This window comes from Aquarana catesbeiana, linkage group LG02 (assembly GCF_042186555.1).
Source record: "Aquarana catesbeiana isolate 2022-GZ linkage group LG02, ASM4218655v1, whole genome shotgun sequence".
Taxonomy (NCBI): Eukaryota; Metazoa; Chordata; class Amphibia; order Anura; family Ranidae; genus Aquarana; species Aquarana catesbeiana.
In genome coordinates, this window is record NC_133325.1 from 129,458,831 (window position 1) to 129,471,935 (window position 13,105).

Sequence of the window (13,105 nt, forward strand, 5' to 3'; positions counted from 1 at the left end):
ATTTTTTTTAATTATCTGGAGTTGGGACAAGAATTCACAAACCATAAATAAAGTACTATCATACATTCTCTGCAGAAACCAGTTTTCTGGGCTCCCTTTTAAGAGTCACGAGACCAAATATAGGAGAGTGCCTTCTAAAGGTGGAATCAGAGTTCAGGCAGAGCTACTGCTTGGCTAGCTCTACCTGTATGTCTCTTACCCAAGTCTCTTCAGAAGTGATCACAAGACCAATGAAATGACATTGCAGGATTTGCAAAAAAAAAGTATATTGGCAACATTTTATCATTTAGGCATTTAAAAAATGAGGACGGTAAGGCTGAGAAAATTTTATTTTAGTTCCACTTTATAATATTGGCACCCGTGGGTACTACTAGTCCCAGCACTTGTATTTAGTCCTTATAAAAGCATGTGAACATGAGCTGGAAGCAGCTGATTGTGACCTCAGTGTCCGGAGAAGGACTGGGAACCCTGCCCTGTAATGTCACATGCAGCGCTGAAAAATGATTGTGTAAATTCCCTGGCCTGTACACATAAATCTCTGGTCATAAATAGAGGTAACTTGTCCTTTCCAGAAATTCTTCCTCCATCACCAATTATACTCTATTAAGCTGGAAGATGCGTTAGTGAAAACGGCTGAAGAAAGAAAAAAAAAAAAAAAGGTATTTATTGTGCAAAAGCTACCACCTGGTGATTATAGAATATAGCCAGTGGAATATGACTGATGTATGGTTTCAATGGATATTCGCATCTTTGTTCAAAAAACCCACCTTCTGAAACTGTGTGATCCATGGAGTTTCTAGAGACTATTATAAAAGAAAAAAACTGCTGCTATAATAATACCATTCACACAATACTGCTGCACATTTCATCCAATTGGTATTTTGTCACTTACTTCATCCAATTGTTATTTACCTTACCATGCGGCTGAATAATGACAGGAACACTATACCATGTGGGTAACTGTAAAATCGAATACACCTCCCAACTCCTGCGATCTCTGTTGGCCAGTGGGGTCACTCACCACAGTAATGTGCCAACTCAAATATGTACAAAGGGGCAGGCCTAAGCTTGACTTTCAATGCTTCAGCCAGAATTTGCATATTAAAAGCACCCTGGTTTTCAAGGTCCCTGGAGTTAAATTTGCTACAGCAGGGGAAAAAATTCCTTCCTGATCCCAGAGAGCCAATTGGATTTTCCCTGGATCAACTTTACCTATAAATGTTAGTACCCAGTCATATTATGTACATTTAGGAAAGAATCCAGACCTTTCTTAAAGCAATCAACTGAGCTGGCCAGAATCACCTCTGGCGGGAGTCAGAAGAAGAAACCTTTCCGTATTTGGAGATGAACTCTCTTTTCCTCTAGACGTAAAGAGTGCCCCCTTATCCTATGCGTTGACCATAAAGTGAGTAACTCAACACCAAGTTCACTATATGGACCCCTTATATATTTATACATGGTGATCATATCCCCCCTTAATCTCCTCTTCTCAAGAGTGAATACATTCAGTTCCTCTAATCTTTCCTCATAGCTGAGCTCCCTCATGTCTCTTATCAGTTTGGTTGCCCAAAGTACTCAAGGGAGTGTGATAGTACAAGCAAAGCTGGCCATACATGGAGCAAACTTCTGCCAGTTTCCTAATGAATCAGCTGACACTCCATGGAAGGTCCTGCCCAAAATCCTTTGAAAAATCAAAGGAGCTAGGCTGAAAACCATCAGTTGAACAGAGCCTGCATCCAATCCAATGCAGGTGTTGTTGGGGTATTTTGACAGCTGTCAGTGCCTGCAGCAATTCATCCACTTTGTTTAGTGTGGATGGAGGGATCTGTTAGATTTTTTTAATTTGACAAAAAAAGCCTATGTGTGTATGGCCAGCTTAGGTGTCTGCAGTTATATTTTGGATTCAGTTTAGTATTTTTAGGTTTAAAAGGTAAATTTTAGGTCCCACCCACCGCTGTGACAAATCGCAATCTAGCCACTTCCAGGAGATTCCAAAAGTAGACATGGATTTGTAGGGCTTAATGTAAACCTGTCTAATGAAATCCATCAGTCTGTGCCAGACTAATAAATAATCTGCTGTCGAGTAAGCAAAAACATATGAGTACTGCCCGTGATACTTTTTTTTATTTGCATTAACATCCAAAATTTTCTAAAAATCTTTTGGGGTGTACCCCCTTCTTCAAGGTCCAAGCAGTGCTCCGAGTTCAATGAGCTTTTCCTGAAACTCTGGATGCTAGTGCAAATAAAAAAAAGGATCACAAACAGTATTCAATTGTTTTTGTTGCAAGTGCACTAATACGGTTACAATCTCCTCATAGTATTGTATATTATACATGAGACCACACTCCTTACAGTATTTAATAAGTGAATTCACAATTGAATTACCCGAACATACACGCCCATCGCAAGCCTGGGTAACTCTAGAAAAAGCCTTTACTAACACCCTAGTACACCTGTCCCCCTGGTTGGACTCATCCCACGTTCCCTCCGACTATGGAGACCACCCATTAATAAGGGCTACCCCTATCATGTTTCCGTAAAGCATGTGCTAAATTCTCGCTCTTCTTCTCCTTGGGCCCACTAACCCCCAGTAATCACAATCCAGCCTTCCCCCTAGACTAGTACCCCACTTTCCGACTGATATTTGGCGGTATGACCGCATTAATGCTGAACAATTCTTTGACAAAGGCTCCTTTCTCAGTCAGGAAGCCTTGACACAGTGGATGAAAAGACCCTATTTCCCCTTTTGGACTTATGGACTTAAGCCAACCAGGCTTTCAGAATGGACCCGACCATGCACTCCATTTGCATCCCTGTGCTTAATGAAGGAAACTCAAGCGCATCTAAACTCATACATATACTCGCTTCTCTTTTCTGACCAGGACCTAAGCGGTAACGAAGCCTGTAAAAGGTGGGAGTGGGGCCTATCCCTTGACGTGTCTGCCAAAGAATGGGAGTGACTCTATGAATATTTACATAAAGGCATGGTGAAGGACTTAATGCAGGAAAATGGCTTTAAAATCTTCTCCAGGTGGTATAGAACCCCCCTCCTAATTTACAAATTACCCTCCACCAGGCCCCATCCACATGCTGAAGGTGTGAAGCAGATACAGGTTCCCTCATACACATCTGGTGGCCATGCCCATTCCTGCAAAAGTATTGGTCAGGTTCCACAATCTTATTTCTAAAATTACTACCCATAACTTTGACTTTACCTCAGCCAAATTTTTACTGCATCACACATCCCTCCCTACTTCAAATCCCCAGTTATGCACTTGGTAAATGCAACTAGAGCATGCGTTCCAATTTTCTGGGGTAAAAAGAGCCCACAAAAACTATCAGACTGGATCAGACAGATACAGAAGATTGCTGAGATGGGGGAGCTCATACACACATACAACCCCTGGCAAAAATTATGGAATCACCAGTCCCTGAGGATGTTCCTTCAGTTGTTTATTGTTGTAGAAAAAAAGCAGATCACAGACATGGTCAAAAACTAAAGGCATTTCAAATGGCAACTTTCTGGCTTTAAGAAACACTAAAAGAAATCAAGAAAAATAATTGTGGTGGCCAGTAACAGTTAGATTTATAGAACAAGCACAGGGAATAAATTATGGAATCACTCAACTCTGAGGAAAAAAATATGGAATCACCCTGTAAATTTTCATTACAAACACTAACACCTGCATCAGATTAAATCTGCTTGTTAGTATGTAGGTAAAGAGGGTAAATCATCACGCAGTGTTGCACAAGACGTTGGTTGTTCACAGTCGGCTGTGTCTAAAACATGGACCAAATACAAACAACATGGGAAGGTGGTTAAAGGCAAGCATACTGGTAGACCAAGGAAGACATCAAAGCGTCAAGACAGAAAACTTAAAGCAATATGCCTTGAAAACAGAAAATGTACAACAAACCAAATGAGGAACAAATGGGAGGAAACTGGAGTCAACATCTGTGACCGAACTGTAAGAAACCACCTAAAGGAAATGGGATTTATATACAGAAAAGCTAAAAGAAAGCCATCTCTAACACCTAAACACAAAATAACAAGGTTACAATGGGCTAAGGAAAGGCAATCGTGGACTGTGGATGATTGGATGAAAGTCATATTCAGTGATGAATCTTGAATCTGCATTGGGCAAGGTGATGATGCTGGAACTTTTGGTGCTGTTCTAATGAGATTTATGCAGACGACTGTCTGAAGAAAACATGCAAATTTCCACAGTCAATTATGATATGGGGCTGCATGTCAGGTAAAGGCACTGGGGAGATGTCTGTCATTAAATCTTCAATAAATACACAGGTTTACATTGAAATTTTGGACACTTTTCTTATCCCATCTATTGAAAGGATGTTTGGGGATGATGAAATCATTTATCAAGATGATAATGCATCTTGCCATAGAGCAAAAACTGTGAAAAAATTCCTTGAAGACACATAAGTCCATGACAAGGCTAAAACCTGCAAAGATGATTTGGCAACAGCAATCAGAGAAGGCTGGAGCCAGATTGATGAAGAGTACTGTTTATCACTCATTAAGTCAATGCCTCAGAGACTGCAAGCAGTTATAAAAGCCAGAGGTGGTGCAATCAAAGTACTAGTGATGTGTTGGAGTGTTATTTTGTTTGTTTGTTTTTCATGATTCCATAATTTTTTCCTCAGAATTGAGTGATTCCATAATTTATTCCCTGTGCTTGTTCTATAAATCTAACTGTTACTGGCCACCACAATTATTTTTCTTGATTTCTTTTAGTGTTTCTTAAAGCCAGAAAGTTGCCATTTGAAATGCCTTTAGTTTTTGGCCATGTCTGTGATCTGCTTTTTTTCTACAACGATAAACAACTGAAGGAACATCCTCAGGGACTGGTGATTTCATCATTTTTGCCAGGGGTTGTAGCAAGGGACACTCCCTCCAAATATACAAAAATATGGGCATACTGTCTACAATTCCAACATTCTATTGAGTATTCCAAACTTTTCTCGAACCCGCTTTGATTCTGTCTGGCTACCAGGTTATCCTTAGTGCGGGACTCACCTCTTCTTTGCAATCTGAGGAAGGTGGGGACCTCCCCCATGACCATTCTTCACCTTTCCCTTCCTTTCTCTTCCGCCTCCCCCTTGTGTCCCCCCATCCGTTTTCCCCCAGATCCCCCCCCTTACACCTAACCCTTCCGAGAACCCTCACCCCATACATTTCCTTCCCTTTTCCATCCCATGTTATATGTCTTGGGCCCAACCCCCCCATTTTTAAAACATTTTTTTTTTTAAATCTCCCCTTTCTTTCCGGGACCTGTAGCTACTGTTTGGGTTGGGAATCAGTTCCTGTGGCACTATTCCTATAATGATCATTATCCTATCAGGTGTGTGGGTTAGGAGTTTGGTGCCTTAAAAGTTTTGTATGGCATCTTATGTTTATATATAGCATGACTTTTCTTATACTCAGTCGTTTAGCATCTCTCTGTTTGTTAGCTAAACTTTATAATGAAAGTCAAGCACCCCATTATTAAACCATAGGATCATTTAGGTGCCAAGAAACTTACAAACATTGTATATATTTCGTTTGCTCAATTTCCCTGAAGGAAATCTTGAGCGAATGCATATTGTTGTTTCATGTTTTATGTTTGTATGTCAACTTGACGCCCAATAAAGCTCTTTAGAACCAAAATTGAATTGCCCATTTATACATATGCAACCTGCACTCTTGGGCTTTTATAAGTGTTGGTCCCTTTCAGGCAGCCATACCCTGTTGCAAAGGTTTTCTTGCCATGCACAAGTCAGCTTGGTCAAGTAGAGGAAAGTTTTATGAAGGTCAGAGTAGCCTCAACACGTTTTATGACATTATCATATGCCATATTATATGTTTCTTTGTGCAATTCAGATATGATAAATAGGAAATTTAATGAGCATCATGTTCAGCTTGCACTTACCACTGCTGGCACTGCCCTCTCTGCCATCCCTTCGACTTCGGGCACTACTGTCTCTACCAGATCTCACACGCTGCAAAGAGAAGAAGTATACTGAACCTCACTAAATTGAAAAGAAAGAATATAGGACACACTGAAAAGAAAAGGTGTTCACCAATCAGATTCTTTTTTTATTTTTTTTTATTTCTAATGTGCAAAAGAAAAAAAGTAAATATCAGAATACATCGAATAATGAGCCGTTTTGATTGGTTTGCGAACATAAATTGTGAGGAACATCCTTACAACTATAAAGAGCATGCAGAAGCCATAGGCATGCTAGTTTACACTTGCTTAGTGCTGGAGGGTTCCATATCAAATGTAAGCCTATCATACTGTGCTAGTATGTGGTACATACTAGCAAATTATGGTATAAATGCTCTTTTCTACTTTTGTATGGCATGGTAAGCACTGAAGACTAGCCTACATGTATTTAAGTAGGGCGAAGATAGATTTCCCCTCCCTCACGGGCCCCCAAGTAGAGCTCCTTGAGCCTATAACAGAGGAGTGCATTGCGGAGGCAATAGCACGATTACCACCATCTAAGGCCCCTGGCTCCGACGTCCTCCCATTAGAGCTCTATTCCCAGTTTCAAGAGACTCTTCTTCCCAAGCTGCAAGCACTATACTCCCAGCACTATACTCCCACATATACGAATCCGGCATGCTCCCACGCACTATGGGCAAGGCCCTGGTTGTCCTCATCCCGAAGCCAGGAAAAGACCCTCTCAATCCCAAATCTTATTGCCCTATCTCCCTCCTACAATTGGATGTTAAAATATTGGCCAAAATTCTTGCCCTAAGGCTTTCATGCCCAATAAAAACACAGCATTTAATCTCAGAAGACTGTATATGAATCTCCAAGCTACACACGACAATGTCGGCTCGAGGGTGGTGGTTAGCCTTGATGCTGCTAAGGCATTTGATTCAGTGGAGTGGAGCTACTTATGGGAGTGCCTCCGTAGATTCAGCTTTGATCCTAGATTTGTCAAGTGGCTCCAACTCCTCTATCAAGCTCCTAAAGCCTGTATCCAGGTAGACAGAAAGACGTCTAGCTCCTTTTCTCTGCCCCGAGGAACCCGCCAGGGTTGCCCCATCCCCCTATGCTGTATGCTCTGGCCGTAGAACCACTGGCCATTGCCATAAGGATGCACCCTGATATTCGGGGTCTCTGCATGGGACAAGTGACTAAGGTGATCAGTCTCTATGCGGACGATATGCTCCTCTACTTGGAAGATGCAGGCCCTTCTCTGACTGCGGCCTTGCGTTTAATCGAGCACTTTGGCGCTTTCTCGGGATTGCAGATTAATTGGTCCAAGTCCCAAATCCTTCCTATAGATGCTACTGCCCCCACTGCCGTACAGGAGGTTCGCCCCCTGGTGAGGACCAATCAATTCAAATATCTGGGTGTACGGTGCTCCCGCTACCTCGCAGATTACGTACATCTAAATCTGGAACCACTATACAAATTTCTTAAAAACAAAACCCAAGTCTGGTCTAGACTTCCTCTCCGAGTTATGGGCCGCATCAACCTAGTAAAAATGATTCTCCTCCCCAAACTACTCTACATCTTCTGGCATGCCCCACTATACATCCCAGCCCATATGTTTAGAAACATGGAATCTATTTTAAACACATTCGTTTGGGGCTCCTCTAGGCACAAGTTGGCATGGCAGATTCTGAAGCGTCCTGTCCATCTGGGGGGGCCCTTCCTGACCTTGCATTATATTACCTAGCCTCCCAGCTATCCCATTTTTATTACCTTAATAGACATGACAAGATCCGCTACTCTACACTAGTGTGTATGGCGGCTACTGATGTAGTGGCCCACCCCTTCCAGATACTCTTTTGCAAGCATTGGGGCCTCTCCTGCTTAGGCAATAGGCGACATATGCTAGCACACCACAGCAAAATCTGGCAACTAGTGCAAAACCACTACTGGGGCCATGGGAGTAATACTAGAAGCCTCTAAGAAAATATCGCCTAAATTCTCAGACCGACTCACTCACCTTTACATCCTTCACAAGTCTTACATCACTCCCTCCTGCCTTTCCAGGTATAAACCAGACACCGACCCAGCCTGCCCCAGGTGTGGCGACACTAATAGCACCTTCCATATGGTCTTGTCCACCCATTCAACAATATTGGTCACAGTTTATCAAATTCCTTCACGATCGCATGGGCTCCCCCTTAACACTATGCCCACGTCTGTGCATACTTGGTCTTCTTCCCTTACCTCAGGAAGAGAAATACCCTACGACATTCCTGCAAGAAACCTTATTCAATGCCAGAATCCAGCAGTGGAAGAGGGCTGTGAATCTTACCCTTCCTTACAAAAAAGTCCTTTATTCTCACCGAGGATGCCCTGGCAAATTCAATAAAATTTGGGACAGATGGGTGGATGACTCCTCTACTTGTACTGATTAATGCCGACTGTTTCTCAAAACCAGGTAACAAGGCTAATTAGCAAAAATCCACACTACCCATGCTAGCAAGGATCACATGAATTCGTGCTCCTAGTGCAAAGAACTATGTTTGGTAATATTCCAACTGTTAGTACGATCTGTCAGACAATCTTATGTATCCTATCACCTTATGTTGGTGCTTGTTGCACCTTTCATTTTGTGTGAAATATCATGTATTAACTTTTATGCTCAATAAACTCATAATTTGATTAAAAAAAAAAAAAGTAGGGCGAAGATGGATGGTGGGTCTCCCTGATGTAGCCCTTTGCCCCATACACACGATCAGAAAGTCCGTCAGAAAAAACTTGGATGGTTTGTCCGAAATAATTCCGCTCAAGCTTGCCTTGCATACACACAGTCACACAAAAGTTCTCTGAACTTTCGACTGTCAAGAACGCGGTGAGGTACAACTCCACGACAAGCCGAGAAAATGAAGTCCAATGCTTCCGAGCATGAGTCTAATTGTTTCCGAGCATGCGTAGGAATTTTGCGCATCGAAATTGCTACAGGCGATCGGAATTTCCGATAGGAACTTTTTCCGTCGGAAAAATAGAGAACCTGCTCTCAATCTTTTGCTGGCGGAAATTCCGCCAGCAAAAGTCCGATGGAGCATACACACGGTCAGAATTTCTGACCAAAGGCTCACATCGGACTTTTGCTGGTGGAATTTCCGATCGTGTGTATGGGGCATTATGGATTTGGAGGTTGCGTCTCATTGTTATATTCAGAAACGTTCCATTTCCCCTAGATTTTGTCAAATCTTGGCAGGGAGTCATCTATCACAGCAGTCAGGGGCTCCACTGTGCGTTTATCAGCTATGGCTGAGAGAAAATGCATAAAAGTAGGAGGAAAAGTAAAGTAGACAGCCAGCATTGAGGTATAGCTTGTTTGGTTGCCAATAAGATAAATGCCATCAATCTTCTGGTAGCTTTGGGTGTATTCGGGAGTGGGAGACCTAAAAGAAGGTGTATGGGGTTTAAGGGGATGGGTATATCTAGGACTTTTTCCAGCAGGTTATAAACTTGTGTCCAGAAGGGTATAAGTGCAGAGCATTCCCAGAATAAATGATAATGGGTACCCAGGGATAAACCACATCTCCAGCATTGCCCAAACGATGTCCGCTTTGGAACCAGTAAGAAGTCTGGGGTCCTATACCAGAACATAAGTATTTTGTAAGCAGTCTCGCTCTGTGCCACATACCGCGAAACTTTAGATGTAGATTCCCATATTTTCCCCTAGGGAAAAAGACCATTGCAAAATATGGGACCATTTCCTCATGTATGCATGACTATTTTCAGTCAAGGGGGGAGCCACATGTAGGATTTTATAGATAGATGAAATCAGGTGGGGTTCATAGGGGCCTCTTGAGCATAACAGTTCAAATTTGGTTGGCATGTCTAAAATCATATGAGAAATTTTGGTGGCAAAAAAATGTTTCATTTGTAGAATAAAATAGAGATTTGGGGATTTTATGTTTGGATTGTAAATCAGAAAAGGAGAGAAGCTTGCATGTCACTGGGTGTACTAAGTGGCGTAACTGAAATATACCAGCTTGGGTCCATGGTAACATAGGGTTATAAGATAGACTGTCAGGGATTTCCGGGTTGAACAGAACGTTCACAAGTGGCGAGCATGGAGAAGAGAGAAAGTATCTACCGGAGCAGCGTTTCCAAATCAAAAGTGTGAATAACATCGGGTTCAAGCAAACGCTTCGAAGTTGAGAGATGAATTTGTCAGAGGATGGCCATAACATTCAGCAAGGGTGGGCAGGTGATCCCCATTTCAAAATTTCAGACCATCTGTTTGGGGCATATCTGGACGTCCAAGAAGCAATGGCTCTCAGGTGAGTAGCATAATAATATTTTAGTAGGTCAGGAGCTCCCAGACCTCCCCTGGTTCGCAAAGTCTGGACTACCGAGCTTGCTATCCTATGAGAAGTATTGTTCCATATAACATTCAGAAAATTTCTCTGAAGTGTTTTCAGTTGGGGCATAGGAATCAATACTGACAATGTCTCAAAGAGATACAGCAGTTTAGGGAGTATCAACATTCTGAGGACATTAATCCTCCCAATGAGGGAAAGGGGGGGATTTGACCATGTTTTCAATAATCTATTTATTTCTGCAAATAAGGGGGGAAATTGGCCTGAAAGAGCGTGGAGTATGAGGGAGTCAGGTGAACACCCAGGTACTTAAGTGAGTGGGAACACCATCAATATTTAAAATTCCCCTGTAGGGAGGTGAGGGTGTTTGTCGGGATGTTTATAGGGAGGGCTTCAGTTTTAGTCTAATTAACTTTAAATCCTGAAAGACTACCGATTGAGTGTAGGATATCATGAAGTGATGGGAGAGAGATGTGGGGATGTGTTACTGTTACTAGGATGTCATCGGCAAATAAGGACAGCTTGTACTCCCTGTGTCTCAGCATCACACCCCTTATATCAGGGTGGGATTGAATGGCTGCGGCCAAAGGTTCTAGACGGAGTATAAAAAGCAAGGGCGATAAGGGGCAGCCCTGTCTAGTGCCGTTACTCAGGGGAAATGATGGAGACACATGGGAGGCAAGCTGCACTTGGGAAGTAGGTTTAGAATATAACGCCTTAAGGGCCTGCATAAATAGGCCAGAGAATCTATATCTGGATAATATAGCAAACATGAATGACCAGTTTAAGTGGTCGAATGCTTTCTGAGCATCCAGGCTCAACACTATAGCAGGTCGCTTAGTTTTGGTTAAGAGGTTAATAAGGTCAATAGTACATCTGGTGTTGTCCCCCGCATGTCTAAACCAACCTGGTCCTTGTGTATTAGCGAAGGGAGAAGTAAGGACAGTCTATTTGCCAAGATTTTCGTGAACATTGTATAAGCTCTAACGAGCAGGGCCCTCTGATCCCTCCTGTATTAATTTGTATTGTAAGTGTACTGTCTGCCCTCATGTTGTAAAGCGCTGCGCAAACTGTTGGCGCTATATAAATCCTGTACAATAATAATAATAATCAGCGTTTAGTAGATCTATGGGGAGGTAGTTATCAGGGAACGTCGGGTCTTTGTCTGGTTTCGGGATGACCGTAATCAAAGCATGTAAAAAATGGGTGTGGGGGATGTTCCCTTTCATCAAAGAGGCAAACAATTTTACCATGTGTGGAGTGAGAGTCTGAAGCAACGTCTTATAGTAGGAGTACGGGAGTCTGTCAGGGCCTGGAGATTTATGTGACGGTAGATGGTTAATAACCTTAGTGATTTCCTGAACAGTTATAGGTGCATTTAGCCCAGAGCGATTGTCAGGGGATATTGTGGGAAGGTTTAGAGAATCGACAAAAGTATTACATTTCTCTGGTGTGAACTGAGAATTCGGGTCTGTGGATAAGCAATTATAGAGTTTCTGGTAGAATTCACAAAAGACTTTAGACATGGTCCGAGGGCAGTATGTTGGATTTCCATCGGATTGTAGCAGAAAGTCAGAAGTAGAAACAAAGGGGCGTGGCTTCAGTTTATGGACCAGCATTCTATGAGGCTTGTTAGCATATTCATAAAATGTTTGTTTGGTCCATAACAAGGACTTCGAGATTTTGCTTGATTTAATACGGTTTCAAAGAGAGATTACAGCACAAAGACGATCCACAGTGGGGGAGTTAAGTAAGCATTCCTCTGCTGCAGACAGCTGGGTTAAAAGAGAAGAGCGTTGGAGAGCAGAGTCACGTTTTAGGCGAGATCCAGAGGAGATACATTCACCCCTGAAGAAAGCCTTATGGGCTTCCCACAAAGTGAAGGTCTCAGATACTATACCCTCATTGAGTTGAAAGAATTCAGTCATTGTTTGTTGTAAGTGGAGTTTGACGTCAGGGATGTTGAGGAGGGATTCATTAAGGCACCAGTGACACTTCCTGGAGGTTGGAGCAGATAGGAGAAGGTCAAGTATTATGGATGCATGGTCTGACCAGGTAATCGGATTTATGTCAGAATTAACTACATGCGTCAGTAGAGTAGCAGAGACAAAGAAGTGATAAAGTCTTGTATATAGTTTGCGAGGTGGGGAGTAAAACAAACTGTTTGGCAGTTGGATGTTTCACCCTCCATGTGTCAAACATTTTGTGGGCTTGGATAATTTTTCGGAACGAGGAAGAAAGTTTTTGCACTTGGAGAGATGAGGTAATTTAAAATAGGGCGAATCTATCCTTGGTCAGAGACATGCATAGGTTAAAATCACCACCCATGATCATGAAGGGTTGTGAGAAAGACTGAATTCTCTCAAAAACCTCTTCAAGGAACCCAATCTGCCCCAAATTGGGTGCATAAACAATAGCTAGGGTAAAGGAAGTATTCATGTGGTCACAGCTCAGGAGGACATAACGGCCTGAGGGTGTAAGTAAGATGATTTGATTTGCATGGAACAGGAGTGTTTGAAGAGAATTGCTACTCTAGCTTTTCCAGAAGGATCAGACGCCACAAAGGCAGTGGGAAAAAACTTAGATGCAAATTTGAATGATCCCTCTGCCCGTGTCTCCTGATTCATGACCACATCTGCGTTAGAGGATTTGAACTCCTTCAATGCTAACCAGCGTTTATGAATTATTATTATTATTATTATATAGGATTTATATAGCGCCGACAGTTTACACAGCACTTTACAACATTAGGGCAGGCAGTACAATTACAATGCAATTCAATACAGGGGGGAATCA

At 42.3% G+C, this 13,105-nt stretch overlaps 1 protein-coding gene across 4 annotated transcripts in view; it reads right to left on the reverse strand.

Moving 5' to 3' along the window:
- IFT88 (intraflagellar transport 88) overlaps positions 1–13,105 on the reverse strand; it is a 142,042-nt gene that overhangs the window by 15,945 nt on the left and 112,992 nt on the right. For 3 of the 4 annotated variants that reach the window (XM_073613459.1, XM_073613457.1, XM_073613458.1), the window contains exon 24: positions 5,931–6,000. In XM_073613459.1, the coding sequence (XP_073469560.1) occupies positions 5,931–6,000 (70 nt within the window). Of the gene's footprint in view, positions 1–261; positions 634–5,930; positions 6,001–13,105 lie in introns of those variants that run through there. The other variant, XM_073613460.1, reaches the window with a different exon arrangement.